Raw genomic sequence first — 15,759 nt, 5'->3', positions numbered from 1 at the left:
CATGGGAATCACCAAATACAGACCATCCGGGGGAGGGAACAAGCCAGCCTGGACACAAGTTCAGAAGTGTCAAGAGCAATGGCCTGCAAGCAGTTAGTGTGAGGCCAACTGTTTCTGGCCCAAAGATTTGGAGGTGAGTAGGCAGGGAAGCAGCAGAGCTGATTTATCAGTGTGACTGGAGGTTAGGAACAGTGACTGCATTCTTAGCAAGGGGCCCAGTTTAGCGAAGCCTCGCTGAGAGACAAGAGCAGCACGCAGCAGGACTGGGCTAGATAAAGAGGACCTTATGCTTTAATACGATGTGTGTGACTATTACTCAGGTCCTCTTCTATCCCACAAAGAACTACTAAGAGCCAAGAGGACAGCAGCATGCACAGCAATGTCTAGGCAGGAAAAGACAGTGAGCAGTGCCTCCACTGTGTTTCCTCAGTGAGGCGCCTGCTCAGTGACAGCAGCCATGCGGCAAGGGGTTTGCACATGGTGCAGATGGAGCGTGGCTGCCAGAAAGGAGGTTACAAAGGCTGCTGGGGGCTAGGTCAGTGTTACAAAGGGACCTGCAGGACATTTCCAAGTCTTTCTTTTGTTTTACCTGAAGTAGGAAGTACTTGAAGGTTTGGAGCAGAGTAATAGGATCTGTCCCAGGGTTTAAAAAGTTGCTCAAACCAGGTATGATGCATGCCTCAGCACTCAGGCTGAGTCAGGATCATTGTGGTTTAAGGCCAGCCTGTGCAACACAGTGAATTTGAGGCCAGCGTGAACTATACAATAAGATTGTCTGGAGAAAAAAAAAAGGCTGCACATGTTGTGGTGTGCATCTGTAATCCCAGTATGCAGGAGGTTGACACAGGAAGATTGCCTGAGTTTAGAGGCAGCCTGAACTGCATAGTGGAACCTGTCCCCAAAACAAAAAGTCACGGGCTGTAGATTTAGGCTGTAGACTGAAGAGAATCGGAGGCAGGGAGTCTATATAGTAGGCTTATAAAACTGTCCATAAACTGCTACTTTTTGTATAAATTATGTAGAAATCAGGCAGCAGGGGATGGTGGTGCCCTTCTGTAATCCCAGCACTCAGGCTGAGGCAAGAAGATCATTGTAAATTTGAGACCAACCTGAACTGCAGGGCGAGAACCTGTCTCCAAAAGACAAAAAAAAAAAAAAAAAAAAAAAAAAAAAGTCAGGCAGAATTAGAAAAGTGAGAAAAGACCTTTAAAGTTTAGAAAAGTCTATCTGACTTGCCACTAGGAAGGCTTTATCTTAGGTGCTGTTTTAGTTGTGAGCATAAAAGCACCATATGGCAAGGAACACGAAGCCAGAACCAGGCTGGCGCAATAGCCTCCAGGCCTCAGGCTCCCTGTTTGCACCTCTGCCATCACAAGCCTCATTGCACAGCTTTGCCCTGACTTGGCAGGAGGCCAGCGCCTATCAAGTGTGTTTCTTTGCCAGGAGCCCCACTAGAACTTTCATCTTACGTCCTGCAATCAGGGTTAGTGACACTGCCACACCTGCAAGCATGGGTTCTGGGAAGGCAGCTCACTCATGTCTGGGCAGTGAAGTGGTGCTTAGAAAATCAGTGAAGATGGACAGTGGGCACATGACCAGCACTGACTGTCTGGCACAGGTATCAAGCCAGTCGGGCCCAGCAACCAGCTGTCATGAAAAGGATACTCTGACAGGCTTTGGCAATTCCTCCTTCTTTACCAGCACAACTCACTGCACAGTTCCTCAGAGAAACTTCTTTCAACTTGCTCAGCTGACTGCAGAAAAAAAAGAGAGCTCACAGTTCACACAAGTACTGCTCCTTGAAAGGAGCAAGCATTTCAGACACACCAAATGTGAAAATAAAATACAAATACTTTCTTTTTTTTGTTGTTTTTTTCCTTTTTATTGGTACCAGGAATCGAACCCACGACTGCCTGCTTGCAAGGCAGGCGCTTATGCCGCTGAGCTAAATCCCCAGCCCCTAAAATACAAATACTAGGATCCACTACCCAAATAAGGAACCATTACAAATATAAGTAATTTGAACACATTACAAATGTGCAATCCTGTGTCCCTTTCCATAACAGTCCTCTCCTCCTCCCACGCTCCCCAGGGGAAACTAGATGTTTATCTAGCCCTAACTTTCCCTTCCTTCCTGCAGCATGGGGCATGACAGCCAGGGCCTCACACAGGCTAGGCAAGCATTCAGCCCACAGCTGTGCTACGATCCCAGCCCTAAATCTTTCATAATACCTTCAGTATATATTCCCACGACTCTACACAATTACAGCGTTTTGTATGTTATGAAACTTGAGGACCTAAAGTAAGCATGGTAACTCCTCACTAAAAAAGACAAGAAAAACAAATGAAATAAATGCTGTTCTACTATGTAGAGCCTCATGTTGTTCAGCAGTTACACTGAGCTCTACTGACACGTGGCTCGGGAACATTTTCACACCTGATAGTTTTTGGCTCTATAAATAGACCATTGTTACTTCAGCTGACATCTGGATCACTCCCAAGTGCTGAATGAAGTAACTGGCAGACTTTGGGGATCCAGCTCAGAGATGCAGTCTCACTAATACTCTCTGCAACCTTTTTACTTAAAACAAACAAAGTGCTCTAAATTTCCCATGCTAACTTGAACTCACGCTCCTCTTGCCTTAGCCTTCCCAGTAGATAGGAACACAGACATGTGCCACTGCATCTCATTACAGCAGCCATTTTAAAAAAGAAATAACCATGTTATTGGTATATTTTAGGTATACATGATGATTACATTAATCATAGGGAAACTGTACCTGATATAACTTGATTCTTTTTTCCCATCCTCCGATCCTTCTTTCAACCCTTTCTTCCCCTCCTCCTTTACGAAAGGTTTGTTTCCATTTTTTCCTTTTCTCATCCTTTTTTTCTTTTCCCTTCCTTTCTTCCCACCTCCTTTCTCCTTAGATCCCCTTCCTGTTTGAATATCTTCTTCCTATTTCACAGTATCTATTACACATTTTGGTCCTTATTTACACTTTCGGTTTCTCAAACCGCAGAAACAATGTGGTATTTACACGTGTCTGATTTGTTTCACTTGAGTATGGTCTCAAGGTGCATCCCTTTAGCTAGAAATGTCTCAAGCTTATCCTTCTTGGCAGATTAGTGCTCTACTGTATAAAAAAACCCCATCATCTTCTTTATCCATTCTTCAGTTGATGGCACTGGGCTGTTTCCAAGATTTAGCTATTACAAATTATGTCACTATACACATGGGTGTTCATATATAGCTGTGATATGATGTTTTTAATTTCTTTGGGAAGATACTGTTACAGGCAGCTGAGCTAGTTAGAAATATGATAGGCAGTCAGACAGGGCTAGGCCCTTGAGGAAGCCAGCACAGGACTAAAAGTCTTACGATGTTGGAGGAGACACACACCTCTTGCTGTGGGCCAGATCTTAAAACAGAAGGCAAAAGGGCTAGGGATTTAGCTTAGCGGCACCTGCCTCTCAAGCGTGAGGTCATGAGTTCCATCCTGTACAAAAAACAAACAAACAAACAAACAAACCCAGAAGGCAAAACAAAACCACACACTAAGTATAAACGTTAGGGGTTAGGTATGGATTAACTTGAGAAGCCAGGAATCACCATCCCAACACCCTACAGGAAGTCACTGATCCATATGAATGCTCACTTGCTATGCAACTCGCTTCTTTGCTTCCCCATTTGTCCCTAATTTGGTCAATTCTACCTGAACAATTAATCTGATTGGTTGATCATAGTTCTGTCCCTCCGCATGCCTGTCTGCCTTCCCAGTTTTTCCCACCTTAGACCTGCCTCATCTCATGGCTTTACTCTATAAAAATCCCTAGAAAAAGACAGAATCTACTGCGGCCCTTCCAGGGGGAGAACTGGCAGCAGCTCCTGACATCCACACCATGTTGGAACTTAGGACACTGGGAAGCCAAGCAAGCACCTCCCCTCTCTGGCAAGCAGTGAAACCAAGCAACCAGCCTGCCTCCTTGCTAGGCAATAGTGAACCTACTGAAGCTAGAGCCAAGTATCCCATTCCTCTTTCCCCCTTTTACCCCCCGCCCATTAGCAAATGGGAACCAGAAATCTGAGTGTCTCCTGGGAGGCTGACATAGCAAATAGGGGGGACTTCCTTCTACCTTCTCTTTGAAGGCAAATATTTTTATTACTGTTTTGCTCTTTTCTGATTAATGGTACTGCTCTATTCAATATTGTTTTAATAAGTTCTATAGTGTTCTATATTGCATCTCATTTTGATATACGTGATTGAAAGAACAACTATTATAAAGATAACAAAAATACACTGTGATACCTATTACTATTATCCTGGTAACCTGCTGTGAAGTCCTGTACCAATTTCACTGTACGATCTTAGTTGTCTTTATTCTGTCTTGTTCTGTTGTATACTTTCAAAATAAAATTAAAAAAAGAAAAGAAAAGACAGAATCTTTGGTAACCCTTTACTCAGGACCCCTTCTGTCTTTCTCAGAAGCTTTCTTATTCTCAATAAGTATTTCTGCTCTTAACCTCTGTTGTTGTTGTTTCTAAAATTCACTCTTTGATTTTGGAGAACACAAACTCATACTGGACATAGTAGATTGGGAATTTTGTTCCCCCATATCAATACCAAGAAGAGGAATAACTGGGTCCAATAGGACCTCTTGTCCTAGTTTTTTGAGGACTCTCCACACTGATTTCCACAATGGTGCTCCAGTCTACACTCCCACCAACAGTGGAGAAGTGTTTCTTTTTCCCCAGACCCCCACCAGCATGTTGTTGGCTGATTTCTTGATAACAGCTATTCTTTCTGGAGTGGGACAACAGCAGCCATTTAAGTGTCGAGAATGTTTCCTGTTCATTAAAAGGACATATTATAATGTCTAAGGACACAGACTCTGGATGCAGACTATTGCATTTGGGTTCAAATCCCTTGGCATTATACAAGTTAACTAAATCTCTGTGCCTCAGACTTTGTGATGTTAAAATACTATTGTACACAATGAAATGCTCAAGTATCCATGGGCAGATAAAATGAATGCTCAAGTATCCATGGGCAGATAAAATTGGAAAAAATAAATAAAAAAGCACAAAAAAATCCACAAAACATAGTATGTATATACAGTGGAATATTCTTCAGCTTTAAAAAAGGAGATTCTAAAAACAAAAAACAATATAGCACAGCAGAACCTTGAGGACATTATGTTAAGTGAAATAAGACACCAAAAAACAAATACTGAGCTGAGTACACATCTATAATCCCAGGTAAGAGGATCACAAGTTCAAGGACAACCTGAGCAATTTAGCAGGCCCCCATCACACAATAAAGAGTTGTGATGTAGCTTAGTGGCAGAGTGCCTGCCTAGCATGTTTGAGACCTGAATCAATCCTCTGTTCCAGAAAAAATAAAAAAAGACAATAGTGTATGACTCCATTTACTTGAGGTTTCTAGAATAAGCTAACTCTTAGAAAAAGTATAGCAATAGCTACCAGAGACTATGGAAGCAAGAATTGGGTAATGGGGGTTTAATGGAGACAAGAGTTCCAGTTTAGGATGATAAAAAAAATTCTGGATTGGTTATATAATGTGAATATCATTAATACTACTGAATTGTATTCTTATAAATGGTTCAGATGGTAAATTTTATGTTTCACAGGATGCACTATATATTTTGTATCCCACTAACTCCTTTAGTTTTTAGATTAGGGAGAAAAACCCACTATTTTCCTAAGTGATTCTGAACCTTTTTACCCCTGAGCATGGTCTCAAGTTGTATCCACTTATCTACAAAGATAGCAGGATATACTATGATAACCATTTTTGATTTCCTATTAACTTAATTTGAAGCCCTATACTGCTTTCACTGTCTTATTCTGACTGATTTTATTTGAATCTGTTTTGTTTGACAGTATCAAGTCTGAGGGCATAGGCAACTACTTTGAAGACAGTAAAATTCACTGTGGTACTCATTTTGGTTTGACTATTATCTTCTTTTGAAGTCCTATAATGCCTCCAATGTTTCATTTTTATTGATTTTGGTCTGTAGTGTCTTGTTCCTTTTTATTATGCATGATGATATGGGCAATTCAAGATAACAAGAGACCATTGGTAACCATTGTTGATCATCTTGTATTTTGGTTTTAAGTCACGTACTATGTCCATCCTTTTGTTTTGATTGAGCCAATTTTGTTTTCTCTCATTTGGTTTTATTCTCTTCAAATTAAGAAAAAATGCAAGATATGAGTGATCACAATTATCAGAAATGAGGAAAGGGCAGCGGCAGAGTCCTGGGGGAAAGGTTCTCTAGTTCCCTTAGGTCACTGGGTATTTAGAGTTTCATAGCATTTTATGGTGCCCTTAAGCCAAAACAAATACCTCACTGTTTCAGTGATGGGGCTGGGGCCTGATCCTACCATGATGAATTTTGTCTTCTTAGCTTAGTGACTGGTGGGCTTGCACAACTTCCCACCACCTGGAATCAGACACAACTTTTTAAGGATATGACACTAGTTTCTTCTAAAATTTAAAATATGCTGTGCTGTGACAACTTGGCTTAGAGTTTGGGGAACAAGTCTCTACACAGGCATCATTCCAGAAACAAAGCCATCTCGAAGAGAAATCATACGTGATGGTTCTTACTTATTCTTGATTCCCTTATGTCTTTTTTTTAAAATGGGACACAGAAGCTGGTCAGATGAATGTTATTAAGGGGATAAGACAGTGGTTTAAAGTGGAGGCTTCAATAACTAACAACAGCCATCACTAACTGCATAACCTCAGTAGACTAACATTTTAAGTATTACTTTGTGAAAGTGTGAACTAAGGTTTAGAGATGATTTTTTTTTTTTCGGTACCAGGGATCAAACTACAACCTCACACATGCCAGGCTAGAAATGACAATTTTTAAACGTTAAAAAAAAAAAAAAGAAAAAAAAGAATGATAATTAACTTACCCTAACTCTGTCAGAGCGAGAGAAAAGGCCTAGCTGCCATCAGAACCAGGCCTGTATGTCTTCTGTTGGTTCGTCCATTCTACCAAGCTGCCTCATAATTTTTTTTCTTTCTTTTTTTTTCTTTTGTCTTTTTGAGACAAGGTTTTACTATGCAGTTCAACTGGCCTTGAACACAGGCTGGTTTTAAATTTGCAAGGACCTTCCTGCTTCAGGCTCCTGAATGCTGAGATTACAGGCATGTGCCACTATATCTGGTAATAATTTCTTAATTTATTAATCTGTATGTAGCCAATATAAGAGATTACTCCATAATCTCTACCATTTTGCCTTTTCAATCAAGATAGGCCCCAGCCAATTATTAAATCCAATGATACTCAAGTCTTAGGATCTTTCATTAGGAAGATTCATGAATTAAGTGGTCATTTTTAAATTAAGGGAGAAAAATCTGTTCATAATAGTTGATATTCACAGAGCCCATAGTATGCTCTGAAAAAGATTAACAGAACAAAAAAGGAGGGAAAGGAAAGGAAAAGTAAAATACGCTTCTTTTGGTAAAATAAACTTATTTCTATTTTAAATGGAAAAACTAAAGCAAAAGGCTGTAATCTTATGTAAGCATATTTGAACCCAAATAAGTCAGTATGATAAACAAAAAAAATATCTCTTGGATTAGAGATTTAGCTCAGTGGCTCAAGTGCTTTCTGGGTAAGCTCTCATGAATTCAATCTCTGGTACCAAAAAACAAAAAAACAAAAACAAAACAACACTTCACTTCCAGGCTGGGCATTTAGCTCAGTGTATAAGTTCCTGCCTGGTAAGCAGAAGGTCATGAGTTCAATTCCTAACAACAAAAAAAAGAAACCAAAACCAAAAACCAAACCAAACAAAAAATATGTCTAGGGAGAGGTGGTGACTGCTTATTGACCAATTTGTATTTTCTAAATTTGCAACAATTCAATGTATGTTGTTTTATAACAAATATACTAGAATTGCTTTTTTGAAGTTTGCTTTTTGAAATTTTTGGTGTTGAGGCAAGGTCTTACTATGTAGTTCAGGCTGGCCTCCCACTCACTATGTAGCCAGGCTGGCCTCAAACTCTCAGTAATTCTGCTGCGTCACCTGGGATCACAGGCCTACACTACCTCGCCCAGTCTGCAAATTTTTTTTTTTTGTCTTTTTCGTTTTTATCGGTACCGGGATCAACCTCACGACTGCCTGCTCGTAAGGCAGGCGCTTATGCCGCTGAGCTAAATCCCCAGCCCCCCAGTCTGCCATTTTTAAAAATGAGGGCAAGGTATGCTAAAAATGAGAAACAAATTTATTTAACACTGTCCTCACATGCACTATAATTCTTTATGTTAAGTCCTAATTACAATGACAAGAGATGGCAAATGAAAGATTCTTGTTCTAGTATAAATTACTGTATAGTCTAACATGGTGGAAGGCCAAAATGGGAACGCTTACCACTTCCTGCTTCTTCAGTTCCTAATTGCAACTCCCCTTCCTGTTTGCATGCACAGAGAATTCCAATAGGCTCCTCAAATGTCATCAATATCCGCCCCATGCACGGATTCAATCAGAGGTCATATAACCTTCTGCCTCTCTGTATCTGGTTGAAGGAGACAGCCCTACTGCATAGGTTTTGTGCTCCTTTCCACATCCTGAACTCAATAAACCTGTTTGTTTTCTACTTTTGCTTCTCTACTGTGCCAGAATACTCTAACATTATGGTGCCTTGAGACTCAGATGGCAGAGTGATAGATCCTGGGAGTCAATAGGACTCTCGGCAGTCTTTCCTAAAGACTCCCACATCACATGTAAAATTGTCTTCATTCTGTTCTACTTAACTATCTTAGTTCTCTCTGCCCTCAGTTGTTTAGTTAAACGTGAGACCCCTGTGAGTCTAGGCTCTCATCTCCCTTACAGAGACACAGCAATGACCCTCTCCACCCCTACTCTGTAATTTCCCAAACATGATTCAGCTGTAAGACCTTATATTTCTTATGCTTCTTATTCTTTCCTGCTCAACTCCTGGGCCAAAGACAAGCCCTACCTACCTACACTTTAAACTTTTACCCTTTCAGATGGGGAAATAACTACCTTTCATAACTTCATTCCTCCTACCCCCACACTTATTTTTCAGATTCTATCTCACCAGAGCCCTGATGGAATGATACATTTGGATCAAGGGCACCTTTCCTGGGTCCTTTAATTATGAAAGTGATCTATCTTCTCATAGCACCTTGTGTTTTTTATTTCTCCAATCTAGGATGCAAGTGTTCACCAATCATTAATTAATTCCTTGTCCTGGCTGAAACGCTTGGTACCAGCTTCTACAGAGACATCAACTATCATCCTGTTAACTCCCTGGACCTCATCATGATACCCCTGTCCAGCAAAACTTAATAAGATACAGTCTTTGCCCTTTTCCTAACAATATAAAGATGAGAATAAAAGGTTCTTGCTCTAGTATAAATTACTGTACAGTTATGGCAGTTGTCTAACATGGCGGAAGGCCAGAGTGGGAACGGAACGCTTATTTACCACTTCCTGCTTCTTCAGCCCTAATTGCAACTCCCTTTCCTGTTTGCACGCACAGAGAATTCCAATCAGTTCCACACATGTCATCAGTGTCCGCCCCATGCGCCACTTCAATCAGAGGTCAATATAAACCTCTGCCTCTCTGTATCTGGTCGAAGGAGATAGCCTAGCTGCCATGGGTCATGTGCTCCTTTCCATGTCCTCCACTCAATAAACCTGTTCATTTTGTACTTTTGCTTCTCCATTATGCTAAAATACTCTTAACAGCAAGGACATTTACTTTGAAGAAAACTACAGATGAATTCTTTTATTTAGAAATGGAAAGCAATTGCAGGCGTACGCTCCAAGCAGCTGCAAATCTCCTCTCTACAGTAATCACCACAAGTCTCTATGCAGATGCGTTCTCTGGGTCAACTATCAAAGCACTAAAGCCTCCTACGGCTGTGGGGGTTCTCAGTAGTTGCAGCTCAGTGTGCAAATATCAGCTCCAATCTCTCTGGAGTAAGGAGTAGCATGCAGCCACAGTGCAGTTTTGTGCAGAGAAAATTCTGGTGCACCACCATTAAAAGGTATTATTTAGTGTCCCTCACACTGGGGCACTTCTTAAAAACAAATTCATGTGTCACCCTAAGATTCTGATTCAGTAAGTCTAGGAGTGGACCCAGGATTCTGTAGATCTCAAAGCTCCCCAAATGATAAAGATGTGCAACCAGAGCACAGAATCACTCTCTGCTGGGTGGTGCCTGCCTTCTCCTACAGCACAGGTGAGAACTCAACTTATCACCCAACTGTAAATGTCAGCATGAAATAGAAAGGGGCCAAAATATCAGCCTTGGTATTCATAGTCAATATGTAATAATGTAGTGAAAATATTAACCGTGAGCAATTGATATTTTGATGCCAATCTAGAAAACTCTTCCAACCCTGTGCTGACTCCTCAATCCTTGGGTTTCTCATATTTCACATCATTGTTTTCACAGAAAGGAAAGAGGTTTAGAAGCAGAGACCTCAGCATCCATATACAATCAGGAAAATTTCAATTCTGAACCTGGAAGATATTGCAAAAGTCAGCTTTACCATTACTAGCTCTACTTACCTCTGCTGTTTTATAATAGAGTCAAAACCAACAGTTTCCACGGGTTTATTTCCAATTGTAACAGTGTACTCTTGTTCATCATCCTCTGACAGTCCATCTTCTACCATATAGCGGTTCTTAATTGCAGTAAGAAAGTCCATTCCAAAATTTACCTTGTTGGGACGAATAAAGGATCCTCCAGTTGGGTGCCTAGAAAAGAAAGGTATTTAAGTTGGGAATGGTGGTTCATATTTGTAACCCTAGGTTAAAGCAGGAAGATCACAAGTTTGAGGTTAGTTTGGGCTACATAGAAAGATACTGTTTCAAGTACCAAACAAGCAACAAATAACAAACAATAAGAACCAGGACAAAATTTTCATATAAAGATTGCTGAGTATTTGATTCAGAGAGTTTCAAAGCAGTCTAATATAATGATGACTGTACTTGTGTTATAGTTGAGGAATGCCAAAAATCATAAAAATGCCCATCTGGTTAGAGACTATTAAGTAAAACAGACAGATGTAGTCATTTAAAAATTCCATCGGTTGGTTGGGCATGGTGGTGTATGCCTGTAATCCCAACACTCAGGAGGCTGAAGTAGGATGACTGCTGTGAGTCTGAGGCCAGTCTGGGCTACAAAGTGAGTTGAAGGCCAGTTGGAACTGCATAGTAAGACCCTATATCAAAAAGACCAAATAAATAAAAATAAAAATTCTATCTGTAATACTTAAATTATAAAGTAATTGTTGAGATTAAAAAATCACAATTTTACATGATACATTGGCAGAAGAATCACATGTACATAAAAATGGACAAGGACATAAAGAAATTAAAACGTGGCTGGTGGGATTATGTACAAGCATGTTGAAAAGATCTCTGAAATACATTTTAAAAGGTTAGGTATGGGGTCATACCAGAGCTGTGGGAAGAACTTCTCACAAATCTAAAATATCTGACTGTAATTTTTATAGCAACTCCTAGTGATTATCTCTAAGGCTGTGTTAGAGAAGGCCCAGCCTCCCATCCCATCAGTGATTAGCACTACATCTCCAGTCCGTAAGGCCATTTTGGACCCTCCAGCCAACATCACTGGCAGCAGACCAATGTCTCCTTTAAATGTTGTTCAAATCTCAAAGATACAGAATTATGAGCAATAAAATGGTCATGTTAAGCGGCTAGGATCTAGGGTGGTTTGTCATAGCTAACTGAAATACTGAAATAGGTTTTGGAGACAAGGAAGACTTATTTTCACTAAGTATTAGTAAAAATTCAGTATTTCCTTTATAAATCTCAGGCAACAAATCATAGCGGTATTCACAACACTGTCATCAACAGAAATGGATTACTTTTTATCATTTTATACTTCTTAATTTTTTTTTTTTTTTCCAACAGGGTCTCACGTTGTAGTTCAGACTGGCCTTCACCTCACTATGTAGCCTCAAACTTGCGGTGATTCTCCTGTGTCAGCCTCCTGAGTGTGGGATTACAGACATGTGCCACTATGCCTAGCTTTAAATAAGCCTTTAAAACTGCATATTGTCCCGTTTCCGGCATGCTGAGGAGGCACAGAGGTCTATGGTGAATCCTCCACTAGTCTAAGTGCTCTGTTGCCCACCCAGGAGTAGCCAGGGATCTCAGGGTCCAAAGAGCTAGTGACTGCTGGCTGCAGCTGAGAAGGTGTACAGAACAAGCTACTCATCAACTCCAAGACTAATTTCAGAGAAACCTCTACTCTTCAAACAGTTCATACAGAAAAAAGAGTCCATTACTAGATCGACTTCAGAACTTTCTTCCACTTGTGGCTTAGGAAAATGAAAAGCTAAGAATGACTATTTCAATACAAAAAGTATTGCTGGGACCCTTGAAAATATTAAACAAATGAATGTAGCCTTAGTTGAGATGACTCAAGCAGATTCAAAGAAAAAGGATAGTTCGGAAAAGTAATGCTAAAACAGCTCAGAGTCCAAAGATAAGGATGACAGTGTTGACTGTGAAGTCACCATAGATAACATTAAGTTTCCTAATTCAGAATGTAGAAAAGGCAAGATTGAAGTTTTGGACAGTACAGCCACTAAAAACAAGAATCAGTGAAATAAATTATTTAAAACAGGTGATACATAGCTGCTAATTTGGTGAAAAAGACTGTGGTTCCAGATATTTTGTTATCTATGATGCTGTTAAGAGAAGCTCTAGACAAATCTAATAGTTTGAGCAAAGAACAATTCATGAATCAGGCAGCACTGAAAATGGAAAGGTGTTTAGAGAGCTCTGCTGTGTAGTGAGGGCAGCATCCTTCTGTAGCTCAACACAAGAAATAACTTGATTAGTTACAATAGAGCCTTCATTTTGGTTGGACATTGTCTGATCCACTGGGGGTCTAGGATTGGCTGAAGCTCTGAAATAGCGATTTGTTTCAAACATACATTCTTCCTTTAGCCGTTAAAGATTTTTTCCTTGTGAGTCAAGTTATGCACTGTAATTATACTTTCTTTAAGTTTTGTGCAAAAGGTGCAAAATACCAGCACTCAGGAGGCTGAGGCAGGAGATCTGCTGTGAGCTTGAGGCCAGCCTGAGCTAGAGGCAGAGCAAATTTAAAGCCAGCCTGAATTACAAAAAAAAAGAAAGAAAGAAAAAAAGAAAAGTAACAAATCTCTTTGTAATGCAACATATTATATGTCCTGATTTATTTTTATTTTGTTTTTTAAAACTTTTTTTTTTTTTTTTTGTGATACCAGGAATCAAACTCACGACCTTGCACTTGCCAGGCAGGTGCTTATGCCACTAAGCTAAACCTATGGCCCATTATGTCCTGATTTTAAAGGTTCTTATTTGTTTGTTTTTTTGAGACAGGTAATTCTCCTGCATCACCTTCCAAGTGCTAGCTAGGATTACAGGTGTGCCAAGCTGAAGTATTATTTTATGCTCACCAAAAGAACTCCTAGCATGCACATGTGTGCGTGCAAGCACACATGCAATTCCTGATCTACATACATTCTACAAGGTAGTGGAATCTGCGCAGGACCTTGAAAACATAGGGTAATTTATTTTTCAAACATTATATGACTTTAAGAAATTATAAGAGCTCAAAAGCAAACACATTTGTAATATTGATAAATGAGAAAATAACAATGTGAATCATAACATTAACTCGGGCTCACAGTACAGGAAAGGGAACTTGAGTCCACAAGGACAAGGTGCTAGGGATGAAGTCTTCAAACGAAGGCTAAACAGAGCCATGCAGTACAGGAGGAGAACCAAGAAGCCAACTTGTGTCCTCCTGTGAGCCAGCAGCACTTGTGGACCAGGAGGAGAACCAAGAAGCCAACCTATGCCGTTCTGAGCCAACTAGTGCACAAGCTAGGAGACAAGAAGAACACTGAAACACTCTCTATCCCCTACCACCCTATATTCATTTGGAGGAAAAAAAGCCAAGATGATGGCAACTGAAGTTAAAAAAAAAAAAACAAAAACAAACCTTAATGATTGTATTGTTTGATTGACTTCGCAGGCCCAAAGCTGGTGGTCTAAGCATCTATCTGGACAACAATATGCAATATAGCAGCTATGGGGATTTCCTTCTGTCTTGTTTTTGAAACCTAACATTGTTCTCATTGTTTGGTTCCATTTTATTGTTTTATTTTATTCCCTTTAAAATTAAAAAAAAGTCTGGACACGTCCTAGTGTCCAGGTCAAAGATCTTCCTAGACCTTTGAATAGAAGTGGAAGAGCTATCCATCACCAAGGATGTACAAGTCTCAATACAGAAGTATAAGAGGTATTTTTTTTTTAAAAAGACTGTATAACTCCTCCAAGTATCATAGTTCATCAATAACTAATACAAAGATATCAAAGTGGCTGAAAGGCTAAAGAATTCAAAAGATTGATTCATAAAGTGATGAATAACTTCAAAAAGAATACAAATAACCAAATGAAGCAAGGAAAACAATGCTTAACACAATCATTATGGGGCAGTACAGTAATTCATGCCTTGCTGGCAGGTGGCTTAAACTATTAGAGGTACATGAATCACTATTTCATCAGGCAGCTTTTTATTAATTTTAATAATAAAAAGACCAACAGTAATTAGATCTGTTTGTACCACGAGTGGTACAAGCCACCCAATGGACCAGTTATGCATAACCCTGCACTTGCCAGGCAGGTACTTAAGCCACTGAGCTGAATCTCCAGCCTATTATCTTGTTTTGAAATTTTGCTTTATTTTCTCTTTAAAATAAAATTTTATGTTTATTTTTTGTTGTTGTACTTATTTGTATTGTAATTATATTTTTACAAAACAATCTACTGGGCATTATACTGCAGTTTAAGAATTAGACATTGAGGCATTAAAGACAAGAATGTGCAACAGTCAGTTTAAATTCAACCAAACTGAATATTGTCTCTAGACCAAATAGCATCATTTGTTATAATAATATAATTTTTAAAGAGGATGAACTACATAAAGTCATGATTACTAAGCCAGCAGATAATACTTAAAGGAATCCTACATGCATAAGCAAAAAAACAAGTGGGTTTTGAGAATTAGGGAAGAATCAAACATTAGGAAAAACAATAGTATGACAGGAATTAGGATGCATTTTCTTACGGTAACTTTGATTGTAAAAGGCCTTAATTTTCCAAGTAAGACTGGAAGATTGAACTAAAAAACAAGAAAGGTATCTTACTAGCAGAAACTAATATAGAGAATAAAAGTGAAAGGATGGAAAAATAATATTCCATGCAAACAGGACCTGAAAGCAAGCAGGAGTAGCTAACAGTGGTACCTCAGTTCATGAATGCTTTTCTTTGCAAGAAATTTGTTTCATAAACAGAAGCATTTGGCAAAATTTTGTTTTTGTTTGCAAACTTTGCATCGGGTGACAAATATGCGCACAGCCATCTTTCCCACACAAACACAAAAGTGGCTATCTTTTCCAAAATCGAAGAACAAATTAAGTGCCTGAACTGAGTACCACTGTACTCCCATCTGACAAAGCTGGCAACAAGAAAAAAATTAAACGAGACAAAAAAGGTCACTACATATTGGTAAAATGAGTAATTCACTAAGAAGATCTAACAAGTGTAAAAATATATGTAGTGAATACTGGTGTGGGTTAACACATACTACTCAGTATAAAAGGGCATGTAACCCCAAATACAGCAATAGTGGGTAGCTTCAATAATCCATTCTTGCCAA

General features: G+C 39.5%; 1 protein-coding gene and 1 pseudogene across 9 annotated transcripts in view; one reads left to right on the top strand and one right to left on the bottom strand.

Moving 5' to 3' along the window:
* The window catches only part of Tbce (tubulin folding cofactor E), an 82,278-nt gene that overhangs the window by 17,876 nt on the left and 48,643 nt on the right, over positions 1-15,759 (bottom strand). For all 9 annotated transcript variants that reach the window (XR_010051239.1, XM_005005238.3, XM_063260068.1 and 6 more), the window contains 2 exons: positions 10,587-10,775; positions 1,666-1,754 (listed from right to left, as the gene is read on the bottom strand). Coding sequence is in view for 8 of the 9 variants with exons in the window: in XM_005005238.3 (XP_005005295.1) it covers positions 1,666-1,754; positions 10,587-10,775 (278 nt within the window). In the remaining variant the exon portion in view is untranslated. The remainder of the gene's footprint in view (positions 1-1,665; positions 1,755-10,586; positions 10,776-15,759) is intronic.
* On the top strand, positions 10,804-15,471 carry LOC111757863 (NOP protein chaperone 1-like; annotated as a pseudogene).

This window comes from Cavia porcellus, unplaced genomic scaffold (assembly GCF_034190915.1).
Source record: "Cavia porcellus strain 051 isolate PalLab524CR breed Dunkin Hartley unplaced genomic scaffold, mCavPor4.1 scaffold_13, whole genome shotgun sequence".
NCBI classification, from domain to species: Eukaryota; Metazoa; Chordata; class Mammalia; order Rodentia; family Caviidae; genus Cavia; species Cavia porcellus.
This window is presented reverse-complemented; position numbering and strand designations above follow the sequence as displayed.